Raw genomic sequence first — 16,082 nt, forward strand, 5'->3', positions numbered from 1 at the left:
CGCGCTTTAAAACTAAGTCTACAGCCAGTTTAATGCATCAGGTTTATTGCGCAGTTTTTATATGGGAGAAAGAGCCAAGTTTGTGAGTACATTCTCAATTCTTTTTCAACATCCTGTTTGGAACTGCCAAGAAGACTGAACATCCATTCGACATACCTATATCCTAACGTTCGTTTCTATTTAAATACTTAATATTATATGTAAATAAATACTGTAAGATTAGTACTTATTAAGTAGGAGGTAGTATTTGTATATCAGGTATAAATATTTTGTTTGTGTCTTATCATGGAGGCTTTGCTTAATTTACAGAAAAAACTTAAACTAACAATAACAAAGACTTATAATAATTTTAAAAATTGTCCAAAAGAGAATCTTACCCCCGAATACATTGAGGTAGTATTAAATAATTTAGAACAGGATTGGACCTTATTTAGAGAAAATGATAATAAATTATATAATATCTCAAATACAGAGCTTTAGAATGTATAGAGAACAGAATTAAGAGCCCTCATTCTAATAGTTCACAAAGTTTGAGTTCAAAATCTATGTTTACAAAAATTCAGTCCAAAATGCTTTGCGAGTACTGTTCCCATACACACAAACTGTGCTTTTGTAAAAAGTTTTCCAAACTTAATTTAGTCGAGAGGTTAACTTTTATAGCTAAAAACAACATATGTTACAATTGTTTAGGTGGCAACCATACTTTGTTATATTGTAAGAAACCCAGTACATGTCAAATTTGTCATAAACGACACCATTCACTTTTGCATCCTACTCAACCAGAAATTCATAGTCCATACACTACACAAACCCAATTTAAAGCAAGGAATCCATTACATGTTGCACAAATCGGTTCTGTTCAAAATGGTAGGCCAAGAAAAATAATTTTGCCGACTGCGTTAATTCACACTAAATCCGAAACTGGTAAATCTCAAGTTTTAAGGGCCCTAATAGACCAGGCTTCAGAGACAAGTTTTGTTACGGAAAGAGCAGTTCAACATCTATGTCTGGAAAAGATACCACTTCATGGATCGGTTTCAGGTTTAGGAAACAGTAATATAATGAATACTAGTCATATGGTTAGGTTGCCTATTTACTCTAAGTTTAGTCCTTTTAATATACAAGTCAACGCACATGTTGTTAGTAATATAACTTCTGACTTACCCAACGAAAGTATAAATAAAAAATATTTTGATTGGTTAGATCAACCACTAGCTGATCCTGAATTAAATAGGCCTGGTAAAGTGGACATGATTTTGGGTGCAGATATTTATAGTAAAATAATTGAATATGGCTTAAAGAAAAACTCTGAGGGTAATTTGATTGCTCAGAATACAGTGTTCGGATGGCTAATTTCTGGTGTAGTAAATTGTACATAAGTTATCAACATATATGATGTTAATTAATCCTTAATTATTAGTATATTATTGAAGTTAATTGTATGTATATGCATACCTTAAAATAAGAGTACAACCTATATTTAAGTTTTTGCTTACGAAGGACATCTCGTCATAGATGTCCTTGGGAGGCGGTATGTTCAAACTATTTATGACTGAAACTGGCCACTTAGAAAAAAAGAAAAACCAAAATAGAATGTTAAGTCAGATGTTGTTTAAAAAAGCATATTGTTGTGAAATATCAGTCCATTGTAGTTCATATTAGTTAAGTTCATCAATAGATCTTAATTGTATTGTCAAACTACCTTAATCAGTTATTACAGTTCAGTGTTATATTTAAGCAAGTGCAGTTTTACTTTTATCATCATAAAGTCCCACCGTCAATTTCCCAAAATCAAACCAAGATCAACTTTAACAACGTCTATGTCCTTTATCCAGACATCTGGCAACCCTATGTCCAGCGAATAATGTACAGACATCAGCACGTCTGTTATGTATTCATTGTTCACTGCAAAATAACTGCTATTACCTCGATGTAAGGGTTCATGAAGGATAGTTTGATAGGCTTTTGATGGTATAATAGCGCGTATCCGCCACAGAACAGTCATTACCCAACGACCTCGATGAGAATTGGAAGTGCATCTCTTGGGTTTATACATGAGTAGTACATATAGCAATATGATTATTGACGTCTTATTTCACTTATTTATATATATATCTTATATAACAAATTTATAGTATTTATTATACCTGTTATCACAGGACGTCAGTAGGTATGAATCTTGTATTTTAATTAAAACATATTCTTATCATTTCGGTCGCTTCTCCTACATCATTCTGGGGAAGATTCTTCATCACTATGATTAGGTACTCTTACAATTCACTCATGTCGGTCACAATAATAGGTATTAATAATATCAAGGCACGGTACATAGGTACATGTGTTAGCGATTTATATTATGCAGCATCAAGATCATTCTGATAAGGAACGAAGAGCCGTGTAATCCGAAGTCTTTGTCTATAATCTTCACATTAACTATACCATTAGCTTTTATAAGATGTATTCCAACAATTACAGAATATGTTCTCGACACTAAATTCGCTGCATTATTTTTAATTTGTGATGTTATGGTTGCCGCCTTTTAAGCGTATTCATAAACTATTAGTCTCCTGTTAATGTTTCGTTGTAATAACAAAAGATAAGATATATTGCATGTAGATGGACTAATACGCTAAGTACTGAGTGTATTAAATAAAGTCCCGGTCATAGCTTACTGAGCAATGATGGTCCCCTTTCATTGCCTTATCGCCGCATACTGAGACGAGACGCATTCTGTGTATTCAGATAAACATGCGTGTCATAATGTACTTATTGTTCCTTGTTTACGAAGTGAAATGTATACCGAAGAAAAAAAGTTACTCGGAAATCAAGTGCAAGGATTATTCCAGCGATTTGTACAACGAAATTGCGTCGTATAAAGAAGTTGTACAAGATATATTGGATTACTCTACGGGTCCTTTTAAAGGGAGAACTTATAATGAGTGAGTAAATAACGACTTTTTAATATTATATAAACATTTGGACTGATTGTTAACGAATGGAGATAAATTGAGCGTCATATAAGTATTGGGTTAGTGGTTAAGGTGTCCGATTCATAAGTGGTTATACCACGAGGGCGATACTCTCAATATGAGAAAAATATGTTAAAACTTAGGTAAACATATTTGCATAATTATATGTATACATATATACATACATAAATATAGTTACGACTATATAACTTTCGGGTTAGACAGAGCTAATAAATTTGAAGAGACTGAGGCCACGTTCATCTATATGGCGTTTAATCAAGATTCAAATAGTAACAGGTTGCTAGCCCGAAGAGGAATCCCAAGTTTATAATCCTATTCCTTAGTCGCCTTTTACGACATCTATACGAAAGATATGGAGTGGATTTATTCTAAAGTGCCGGAAAGTATACACGAAAAATGTATATATGGGTAATAATAATATTCAAACTGGTCAGGGTACCCTTGTTAACAGTCAGGGTGGAATGGGAAATTGCACTAGGTAAATATGCTTTATTGCCTTAGTCGCCTTTTACGATATTCACGGGCTGCGATTGAGTAGTCTAAAATAAAGTACCGAATTTTTTTTTATTCTAAATTGTTTTTACAAAATTGAAAATAACTTCTTTATAAAATTGGTAGCTAGGTTAAATAAAAAACGAATCAATGTGTTATTACTTTTATATATTATAACAAAGGACATGTTTTTAAACTCCATAACTGGCTTTATCTCCAGAGTGTATATCTTAAATCCTCAGCATTACGTTGCTATCAAATATCGTTCGGGTGAATGGATATAGACATCTTCGACAGCTGACAATCTCGAGATGTTGCGATAAGATATACACACTCTACAAAAAGGAGTGCGTTATTGAAATATATCCAAGTAGTGAAAATGAACATCTACATCTGCGCGTTTTTGAATCTTATCGTAATAAATTATGGAATAGGGGCGTCTTTGCCAAAGAATACAGAAGAATGTAGCAACGTCTTAACAGAAGAGTTGATAAAAGAAATTGCGGCTTATGATGATGTCGTCAACGAAATATTACAATACGTAATCGAAGGGGATTTTAAGGGTCAGACGTATGATGAGTGAGTAACGAAAAGTGCGGGTTATTTGATAAAATTCCATTTTTGTTTTGTGTGTATAAGGCTTCATATAAGCATGTGATTTGAGGGTTTTCAATAGCTTATACGATATTATTGGAAGTAGCTTCCTGGTTAACAAAACTATTTTGGCATTCACAGATAATCAAATTCATTTTCTGATGCTTTACGCTGAGGTATACTTTAAGTGTGGTTATTTAAATTTACATTACTTTCTAAAATTCAATGCACCATATCAGGTCTTCTTTTAGTGTCTGGTGCAAGAGCATGAGCAATTACGTAAGAGTTATAAATAATATTGAAAAACATGTTACAAATAAAACGACATTATGTAACAAATGGGTGTTTCTACATCTAATGCAAATTTTTCGTGTTGAGGGTAAATATTTCATAGAGTTAAATTACTTGGAAAGTGAGGTCGAAGGCAAAACAAATGTCATAATTACAGGTTGCCGTGCAAAAAATGTTGTGTTATAAAATAACGAGCTTATCTTTAAACTAAAGTGGAGTTTGTTTTTCAGATTGGCTAAATTCGTGGACAAGTTTGGGCCGCGACCTTCGGGAACTGAGTCCCTTGAAAATTCGATTGACTACATGATCCAGTTAACTCGCGATGAAGATATCAATAATGTTGTGACAGAAGAAGTGCAGGTAAATAGTTTAAAAATATCAATTTAGCGTTCGATGAGAGATCACACATTAAAGAGTTTAATTCCCCAGAACTACTGAAAAAACATTGATGCTGTTTGATAACATAAATCACAAGTAATTCCTAATAATATTTCGTAATAATACTAGGAGTTTATATAATATCTTTTTGCAATTAAAAAATTATATTTACATTGTAAAAGACCAAAAATCTTAACAAAACATTTATATTCCATTAATCAGTTACAATAAATATATTGATATAATTAGATAACAATACAATAAATAATCAGATTACGAAAATTTCAAGTAAAAACAATCACAAGCTTCTCGAGATATTTTATCCCTTTGTAATCAACTAAATTATTTCTTGCTACTTTAAGTATAACTTGATAGTTTGATTCAAGTATTTAACTTGAATCGACCCATTTTACTATCAATATAATTTTAAAAGTACGTTTTATCCGCTAGAAAGTATTAACACTCTAACCTGATCTCCTTTTATATTATCTCAATAAATTACTTATATTAAATTGATTTCAGGTACCGCTTTGGGAAAGAGGCGAGGAAAAAATAACTATGCATGAACCAAGACATAAAAACATTGCAGTTCTAGGTCTTGGAAGAAGTGTTAGCACACCACCTGAAGGAATAACAGCGGAAGTTGTGGTAGTCAAAAGTTTTGATGAACTCGAAAGCCAAGAAGAAAATAACATAAAAGGGAAAATTGTACTTTTTAATGCAATTTTCACAAAATACGGAGAAACTACAGTGTATAGAACTCAAGGAGCAACTAGAGCTGCTCAAAAGGGCGCTGTTGCATCTTTAGTTCGATCAGTTGCACCTTTTTCCATCAATTCTCCTCACACTGGCGCGCAAAACTATGGAGAAAATGTCACAAAGATCCCAACAGCAGCTATCACAATTGAAGACGCTGATTTAATAAACAGAATGTATGAGAGAGGTGAAAAAGTAGTGTTAAATATACAAATGCAATCAACTTATGAAACTAATAAAGTATCAAGAAATACTTTAGTTGATTACAAAGGAATACAATATCCCGAGAAGCTTGTGATTGTTTCTGGTCATATAGACAGTTGGGATGTTGGCCAAGGTGCTATGGATGATGGCGGTGGTTTGTTTATTAGTTGGGCAGTTCCCGTGATTCTTCATCGGTTAAATCTACGACCAAAGAGGACCATCCGGTCTATATTCTGGACTGCAGAAGAATTAGGTTTAATAGGTGCTTATGCATACGAAGAAAGACATAGAAATGAGAGTGATAATATTAATTTCATAATGGAATCCGATGAAGGCACATTCGCACCGCTTGGCTTGGAGGTAGCGGGAAGTCAGGAGGCTCGCTGTATGATTGCTGAGATCCTGAAACTTTTCCAATCAATTAATGCATCAACTTTGGTTGAAAATGATAGTCCTGGTTCAGATATAGCTGTTCTCGTAAATACTGGAATTCCTGGTGCAAGTTTATATAATGCAAATGAGAAATATTTCTGGTTTCACCACACTGAAGGAGATACCATAACTGTAGAAAATGAACACGAGTTAGATTTAGGAGCTGCTTTTTGGACAGCTGTAGCATACATAATTGCTGATCTTTCTGTAGATATTCCTCGATAAAATATGTAAGTTTATAACATATTTTGTATACTAATTAGTATAATTAATTTAGTATAACTAATGATTGATGATTGGTATATCAAATATAAGCGCTTCCTCACAAAACGATACATACAAATTATTTGAATATTCGTTCGAGGATACAGTCCAAAGGTTTTCAAGTGTTTTTCTTAAGTTTCAATTTATTTGATGTGATGTAATAAAATGTAAACAGTACTAATAATAAGTTTTTAATGCTTAGTTTTGTTACTTGTATCTGTAAGAGGCATCTTGTTGAAAATATATGATGATGCTTATATTCGTTCTGGATTTTTTTTTGGCAACATTGGACTGTTTTTAAATACCTATCCAAAAAAGGCAATTCTATTTTAATTATAAAAGTAGGTTAAAGAATTGTCAATTTATTTCACTCAATGCAGAATAGTAAAGAAAAGAATACCTATCAATATACTTTTCCTTTATCAACGGATCATTTTTATCTCCCGACCGTAGGGCCTTGTTATATCCCTTTTTGAATGGTAATATTTCTAAAGATATATTCAATAAAAGCTAGAAAACCCCTTTACTGGCAATATGGTCAGTGATAAAGTCAGTGATAAAAGTCATAAATAATGTCGTCTGTCGTCAAGCTTCTTCTATATTACTTTACGCCGGAATACTTTACTTCCATGCTGACATAACACTGGTCAACAAAAAGAATAAAGTTGGTTGTTTCCTATGAGATTTTTTTTGTTTCTGTTTTAAATTGACGCGTATTTATCAAATACGGCAGCCATTTTCTCTAACAGCTTTTGTTTTTGAGTTATAGCTAACTACCCTCACTTGATATTTTTATTTAGATTTTCGTTTTTTTTCGGGTACTAGAACACATTTTGCTGTCGGTTTCGATATGGCTTCCTCAAGAAGATGTTGTCTGCTTAATCCAGATTGTATTTGCTATATTTGTGGTGAATATGTATTTAAAAGATATCGAAAACCTATATCGGACTTTGTGAAAACTGCGTATCATCAGTATTTTAAAATAAAATTGTGTAATCAGGACAAGCCATGGGTTCCTCATATTGTTTGCCAGAAGTGTGTAGTATGTCTACGGTTGTGGTCCAGTGGAAAAAGAGATGGAACAATGTTCGAAACACCAATGATTTGGCGAGAACCTCAAAACCATCATAACGACTGCTACTTTTGCGTTGTGAAAATAAACGGAATCAATCCTGGAAATCGAAGTAAGTGGCCTTATCCCAACTTAGCTTCTGCTCAACGACCTCAATTAAGATCACGAGAGGTACAACCCAGCACATCTAAATCTTCTGATGATCCAAATATTTGTGAATCCGAACGAAATGAACGAAATATATCAAGTGAAGATTCTGATCCAGACTACAAATTCAACCTTTCAGAACCTCAACCATTCAATCAGAAAGAATTAAATGACCTATTTTCTGAAAATTTGGGTGATTTTAGTGAGGAGCAGGGTGAAAGATTTCACCAAGATCTTCGGACAATGGAAGGGCGATATCAGGGAAGATGGGACTCACATATGATGGCGGACTACTGCTGGAGTTTGAAACGAGATCTACCTAACGTCGTTCATGCAAGAAAATCATATAAAAGATCATTTGATAGTGTTTAATAGATATTTTGTTGAAATATGTATTAGTTTTTTGTCTTTATTTGGTCGAAATTATGAAACTGTATATTTCAAAAAGTAAAGCTGTTGGCAATCTCACAGTATTTTTTTCATAGTCAGGACCATAGAAATAACCAATAAGAGAGAAAAAAATGAAGGAAACCAGAATCGTGTTGACCAGTGTAATATATTTGTAGTATGTGCTGGCTTCCAATGCAGATTTTAAAAGTTAATCACAGGGAAAGCTAATAAACATGCAATAGAAAAAGATACTACACTTTTTTAAAGTATTCTAGAAATCGATTCGTACAAAACTATAATTCGATTGTCAAAGACGAGAGCAAAAGTTAATTAAAAGTTTCCTGGAACCAAGTCTAGAATTGATATTTTTTATTTGAAGCTCTCAGAATGTTCATAGAGATAAAACCCTGTCTTGGAAACTTCGGTAATAATTTAACGATGATCAGCATATTTAATAATCAATATTAAGTATTTAGAATACCAAATTGATTTTAACCAAACTTTAAGTTGTAATAGAATTAACGAGTTCCGATTTAATTTGAGCTGAAGAATTCATTGGAGACATCGAGACAAAATGACAAGCAATTTTTCATATTCTTAATTGGGAGGAAATTTTCAATTCAGAATATGATTGATATCCTCTCTAGTGGGAATTTCAAGAAAAGTGGCCTATATTTGACCACGGATAATTAACTACATCTATAAAATATTTCATCAATTTGGTTTATTAATGAAAGCGTAACATGCAGAGGCTTTTGCATTTATATAATAATAGAAGTATTTATTTGTAACGTTCGTATTATTTTCAAGTACATAGATGGTTTACAATTTTCTTTCTTTCATTATCAAAACACAATAATCAGGATTCAGTTTTAGCATGATAGAAGTGTCATATTTTTGTTAACCGCATTTCATTTTAGGAAGTTTTACCATTAGGAAAAATAATACAATTTCAATTAATTTAGTCAGCTGTTAAAGAAACGCACTAACCTGCTTTTGCGATGTTTTATTTTGTTTTTTTTTATGCGACCACCTAACATTCTGTCCGTAATAAAAAATATATCTGTAACTAAAAATTTTAATGCAACGTCAACATTTTTTGAGCTGAAAAACTGAGCGTAATCATGAGTAGGTGTAACGTACCATAAAGTCCTCTAGTGTTGGCGTAAACCTATTTCAGCGGCACTAACCTGAGGCACTAACCCACACTAAGTGTCAACGTAAGTAAATGTAAACGCAAAGTTAAATGGAAAGGTGGGCAGAGACGACCGTCCCGGTGAAATTGCTCTTTTTTAGTGTTGTACTTTGAAAACTTTTACAATTATGTGCCTTAAAACATGTATTGATACATTACACATATTGGTACATATAATCAATTCTATATCCCTTGCGCGGTATACAGAGCCAACATTCTTGTCTTGATGATAGAATTGAAAAATTGGAATTTCATATAAATATTTAAAAAAACCGCATATATGTGTGTATATGAAATTCCTGCAATAAAACAAATGAACACCTTAATTAGTAAGGCCATTGCGAAAACGTGCCGGCGATAATTTCTCCCCGAGAGACAAGAATTACCTTAAAATTATTCATTAAGCTGTTGAGGTTGCGATATTAAATTGTCACAGTTGATAAAGGGCTTCGAGATAAAATAATTTACGCTTTAGCAAAGTTACGTACAGCCAACTGTAGAGAAAGCTGACCATCTGTGGTTTAGGTTTATATGATCAGCGTAGCCAAGTTATTCTGCTGTTGACGGTTCATTAAAATATGAATGCTAACCGGTGCTCGTATGGCGAGGGACCATTGTGAGGAAACCTGCTTTTTCAGGAAAAATTTGAGTAACAAATGTTTCAAACTGGATCAGACTGGCACAGGCAACAGCTAGGTAATTCAAGCTGGCTTCTCCTGTTAACCTGTCAGATGGACTCCCATTATTATGATCACAATCTTGGATCAGATACAATAAAAGGAGTGTGAAGAGATCGTGTAAATGGATTCTCTGCCTACCCCTCTGGGATAGGATGGTTGTGTTTTTGATTTGACATAATATAAATATAAAGGTGAATGAAGTTCAAATGACATTTTTTTTAACGTTTTTAAGAATAACTCACATAGGTAAGTGGACGCAAATGTCATAAATTATTTGTCTAATATCTAAGTGGCGAGCCGTTTACAGCACCTGCTTCGCGATCTCGTGATTACCAGGTAACATACGTTCGCCTTTCGTCCATTAGTTTGATATATTTGGTATTCTAAATCTTCAGAACTAAAGAGATTTTTTGGGGAGTCAAGAAAGGGTGCGCTCTTAGAGAATTAACAAGCAGCGTGTTACTAGCTTAAGTATATTTTAACTAGAGTGCGCCCGCAACACCACCAGCATCAAATGAAAAATCTCGTTAATTTTCGTTCCCGTGGGTTTTTTGGGAAATCCTGTCTTAGTATACCTCTAGGCCACATAAGAATTTACATGCCAAATTTCAATCACGAGACCTAGCAGTATGAGTTACGCATTGTTAATTTCACTCAGTCAATAGATACCCATGTACCTGTACCATGTACATATATGAAAATAATAAGTAATGGTTCACATACAAACAAAATTCAATTTCCGATCACGTTTGCGTAAGTACAATAAAATTTATACCTTTGAAAGAGGGGAAGTTATTTGTGAATATGGTCTGTAATAAAAATAACCTGATATATCAAAAAACATTGATCATTTAACAATGATCCGATATGGGTTAGATATACCTGTAAAGGTTGCGGAGGTCAGATGGGAGTAAGTTTATGTAAAGGAAGACAATCAAGGAATATACATCACACTCTTATGAAACATCTGGTGGGGAATTGTTTATTATTAATGGATTATTACTTAATTCTATCATTAGGTCATTCAGCTGAACGTGGCACAGTATAACACCGACGCTAAATAAATTAAAATATTAGTATTCATGTGCCATCTTACTGTCAATTACCAAAATACACTCTTTAATTACACCCTAATCAAGGTATTTCAAACGTGCTTCCAGGATCACTTAAAGAGCAAGGTCGTCGGTTCTGCTTAATTGAGCAATTAAAACGGATTCTAAAGGTTATATGAGTAATAAAACATGGAATTGCCATTCAGAGATTTTTAGAAAAAATAAGTACCTAGTATTATTCTGATTTTATAGTTGGACCATATATTACTATGTATGGTAACCAACGGTCATATTCGTGTTGAAATATAACATTGGTTACAGTAGGGTTATAGTCAGTATCTAGTTAATGTCAGAATTAAATTAAACGGAATAAAAAAGGCGGTAATGGTATGAAAAAATTATTCGATGTAAAACAAATTTCCATTAACCAGAGTTAAGACTTGGTGAAATTTGGTTATCGTTAAAGTAATATGGTGTACCTAATCTACAATGGTGCAATTCACAAGACAAAATTCAAATAAAGACAAAACCCCTGAAAACAAATGATTTATTTTCCGGCATTCGCACAAAACTTTTAATTTATACTTACACAAAATTTATTCTGATTCAATTCCAAATTGGATAGATCTGTAATACCAAGTTTGAATTTAGAATGCAAGTTTAGGGAGCTCGCTGCTTGCAAAGAACTATTTATTGGAACTAGCTCGGATTGAAGTAGAAGTTATTCCTGAAGTTGCGCACTTTGATAGCTCTCTACCTCTGCAGGCGAGACGTGTATAGGAAGCGACGATATTTGGCTCCGATCTGAATGCACAAGTGTTACTTAGTTTGGTTGTTATATGGTTCATAAAATAAATTATTCTCTAATGAGAATCTCTCTCTTCGTAAGTCGAGAATTGCTTGTAAGTCACTTCAACATGTCATAATTCACCATAACGGCATTATTAAGTATATAAATACAATTATATAGCCACTAATTCTCATTAGGTAATGACCTCCGCCGGGCCAAATTTTCGCATATTGATTCGAAGTCCCAACTTTCTGTTTTGTTTGGGTCAGGTTTCTACAGGGCGAAGTTTTACTTTATTTTAATACACAACTTCAGTTCATTAATGTTCTGCCGCTTCTGATGTTTTCCCTCAGTATTGAGAGTTAATAATAAAGTAAAAGTTATAATACGATTATAACCTTAAGAACAGTGTATCGGCTTTTATACCTTTATAAATTGATGTATTTGAACTTATTTCTTTCGCTATATACATATACATATGGTCACGTCTATATCCTTTGCGGGGTAGACAGAGCCAACAGTCTTGAAAAGACGAATGGCCACGTTCAGCTATCCGGCTTAATGATAGAATTGAGATTCAAATAGTGACAGGTTGCTAGCCCATCTCCTAAAAGAGAATCCCAAGTTTGTAAGCCTATCCCTTAGTCGCCTTTTACGACATCCATGGGAAAGAGATGGAGTGGTCCTATTCTTTTTTGTATTGGTGCCGGGTACCACACTTTCGCTACTTGACGACAAATCATTTATATATATATTGATTTTAATATATATATTTCATACTACAGAAATGCCTTCTTTATATAGTAAATTAACTTTAGTGGAATTGAAACGAACAATACGTTTTAATATTTTACTTTGATAAGCTATACATGGTTTTATGACATTGGTTGACTGATTTTCGACATTAAACTGCTGGTTCTAGAGATTTGTAATTTATTTGATATGCAGGTTGTTTATTGATATATTGATTAGGGATAAATTAAACTGAAAGCGGATTTCCCAAATTCCAGAAAACGAAAATTAATGATAAAAATCATTTTGGTAAACGCGTACGGAGCCGCGTGCGTACTATAGTTGTACATATAATTATTTCCTAAAGTTGCCAAGGCATGAAAAAACCATTTTCGTACTCGTATCGTATAAACAAATCCCAGGTTAATCTAAGTTGGTTAATGGAATCTGAACAAGAGAAAATACAGGCAAAAGATCCATAACTATTGGTCTTCGAGTCCATAAAAGGGGTTTGTTTGTTAAAGATCCACATATGAAACAAACAAAATAAAGAAAAGGTATCACTAGTTTAAGTTATGTTTATGCCAATAAATATATTTTGAACAATAAATATGTTTGACAAATAAAGGTTTTGTTATAGTTGGAAAGAAATAATAAAGAGTTGTTAAAAAATATTTCTTTAAGTTATTATCCATCGCTTTCTGAAGGGAATTAAGTTTCCTATCCAACTGTAACAATACAAAATTATAAATCAATTTAAATCAATGTTACATTAAAGTAAGTATGTATTTAATTTCTGAAAGATACAGACAACTATTGAAATATTTCTCCGTGTCATCGTATCCATATCGATCAATATAGATATCGATATCGATAATGAGACAGTAAAAATCGAATGTCTGCACATTAAATATTTTTCCAAGAAAGTTTATATTTGAAAAAGTAACATCATCTTAAGTAGTACATTCAATGCATCACTATCAACCATCTTCAGATCTTCGGTCACTATATATATTGTATGAGATCAAACGATTTATCTGCACAAAATCTTTTCCTCGTTTACGGGGATATATTGTGTTATCGCGATAAAACGGCCGCGTAATAAATTGAAACTGAATCCCTAGATACCGGATGCCCTTGCAAACCCACTTTGTAAATTGGACAAATTCGAGAAGGTAGATAATAAATCGATACTTTGATCATGTACCATTAATCTATCTCAAAAGACGTACGAGATTTTAAACATTGTCTTTCTGAAGTGCACTCTGTTCAACCCCTCGTTGTTTATGAAATTGGTTACGCACATATGACAGGTGGCACTAAAACTGAATGGTCGTGTTACTGAGATAATCATGATTTTCCTTCTTGTAATATTTTGGGGTGATCTGTATAGATATAAAAATAAATTATATTCAAAGGCTTTTCATATCTAATTATGAACAATACGGATTGCTAGAGTGCGATTGAGTAAAAAGTGGCAATTTTGATTCAAATTTTAGTCATGTTTGACATACCTGTCTATTTATTCATAAATGATTTAAAGGCGCGTATAGTGTTGTGTTGCTACATAATTTATAAAAAAAATATTATGATGTTACATCGCCAAAACCTTGTCAATATATTGGATTGGACCTAAAGGACGAAACTAGTAAGGAAGGGATTAAAGCGACACGTGACGGGATAAGCTAAAACGTAGGTCAGCGTGTTTGTCACGGCGCGAGGATATAAGACCGACTCTCATATAATAAGGTTTACTATTTTAATTTATCCTAATATGTTCGGACCTTTGGAATTTAGTGTAGTGTTTCATTTTATCGACATAGGAAATGATTTTGTAAGAGAGCTTATACCTAATCAACAAAAAAACGTTACCACGCAAGTTGTACCTACTCAAAAATTCACTAGATAAATTCATACCGGCACGTCAATTTATCACAGCTTGTGAATTGTTTTCGAAAATCAGAATCCCTACCATAAAAATTAATAAAAAAGAATTTTATGTTGAAAAATTAAAAGTATTCTACGAATTCGTTTAATTAAAAAATACTGGCTTATGGAGATCCTCTGAACATTTGTTTAATAAAAAAAGACTCGCTCTACTTCACATGGTAACCATACTGTACAAGTAATTCTCTTGAGTATTTATGTAGAATTTCATATTCAGGGTCAAATTGAAAACTTGAGGTTGACCACTACTACGCTTGAACTTGTCCTTTGTTATTTCAAACATTATTAAATTTATATATTGTATACTAGATAATATTCTTACTCTTCAAAGTATGTAGTCCGCGTAAGTGTAACTTACCCATATGGTTTAAAAGAAGTGATGTAGTTTTAATGTCAGCGGCCAGGCGGCGGTTGCATGCAGTTTCTAGTTGTCTCCTCGTAAATTTACTTTTAATTAAGCTTTAATTCTGCTCTGCCAATTACTACATGTCCAGTTTTGCTGAATATTTATTAGAGATAAATGGTTATTTTAGTTACGACTTGTTATTTAATTTTTGATGGACAATTATAAAGATATTTTCCTATAAGGAATAGGTAACTTTGTATTAAAAATATACTTCAATTTTTATTCCAACAATAGTTTAAATGGGTCCTTTGCAACCTTACCCTTTTGTACATGGGTTTAACCTCTACGATATTGCTTCTGTTATAAACCGCGCGGAATTATATGCACCCAATTAGTACATACATAGGTTTAATTGATAGGATCATTTTTAAACCATAATAATTGTATCAAATACATAATATTTTTTATGTGTTTTGATATTACATATTTATTTTTATCTTTAAATCAGTTTAGGTGATATTTAGAATGAATATATTCATTAAAGCTCTCTAGTAAAATTACAAATATACTTCCCTAATTTGTAATTGTAGTTCAGCAGTGGTCGACCGATGCGGGCATTGCAAACCTTTTGGTTTTGGAGTCAAGAGCGAAAGTTTTAAATTATTTGTATTTCAAATTTAAGCTTAATCGTCGCAATGGTCTGTTTCGTGCGAATTGAAGATATCTATATCATTCACACTGGCCAGTAGGACTCACAGGAACTAAAGGCCACGTTTAGCTAGTTTTAAAGAAGATTCATCATTCTATTTTTGGTAAGAGCGAATTCCCAGCTAAAAGATTTACTCGCCATATAAATTGCTTCTTTTAATCTAACGGAGGCACTGGAAATAAATCTGCAAGCGTTTGAATGCACCGAACACGCTCAAGAATGAGAAATCGTTTAATACCAATCCACCAATTGCATTCTGAATAGGGATGAATATTTTCGCTATTTCTGTCTTTGCAATATCTTAACTTCGCTGCTTTAAAAATTTAAACTTACAGTCGGGAATTGAGCGCATTAATAAGTATTATTTAATGCATATGTTTTCTTTTTACATTTCTGAATTACTCACTGTCCAAGCACTTACAGTTCTGGGAGTTAGAAAGAAAATATAGAAGTTGAAGTTTTTCCAGTCTTTATCCAAAATACATGGACAGAATCTGGCTTATGGTTTTTGAATGAATGAATTTATTTTGAATGAATGAGTTGTTGCTTAATATTGAGTGTTATGTTGAGTTTTTGCGTAATATATTCTTATTTCTTAAGTATTTCATTCCATTCAAATAT

The 16,082-nt window shown here is 32.9% G+C and overlaps 1 protein-coding gene across 3 annotated transcripts; it reads left to right on the plus strand.

Moving 5' to 3' along the window:
* Window positions 1–2,702: 2,702 nt before the first annotated feature.
* LOC106134596 (carboxypeptidase Q) lies at window positions 2,703–6,663 on the plus strand. 3 transcript variants are annotated; one of them, XM_013334691.2, is made up of 3 exons: window positions 2,703–2,939; window positions 4,598–4,727; window positions 5,268–6,663. In XM_013334691.2, exons 1-3 carry the CDS (start codon window positions 2,749–2,751, stop codon window positions 6,360–6,362), a joined length of 1,416 nt encoding a protein of 471 aa, XP_013190145.2. In that variant the 5' UTR covers window positions 2,703–2,748; the 3' UTR covers window positions 6,363–6,663. The 3 variants fall into 3 exon arrangements, with proteins under 3 accessions (XP_013190145.2, XP_013190143.2, XP_060800628.1); XM_013334689.2 differs by lacking the exon at window positions 2,703–2,939 and adding an exon at window positions 3,831–4,061; XM_060944645.1 differs by lacking the exon at window positions 2,703–2,939 and adding an exon at window positions 3,935–4,075.
* The last annotated feature ends 9,419 nt before the right edge of the window (window positions 6,664–16,082 follow it).

This window comes from Amyelois transitella, chromosome 6 (assembly GCF_032362555.1).
Source record: "Amyelois transitella isolate CPQ chromosome 6, ilAmyTran1.1, whole genome shotgun sequence".
Classification (NCBI taxonomy): Eukaryota; Metazoa; Arthropoda; class Insecta; order Lepidoptera; family Pyralidae; genus Amyelois; species Amyelois transitella.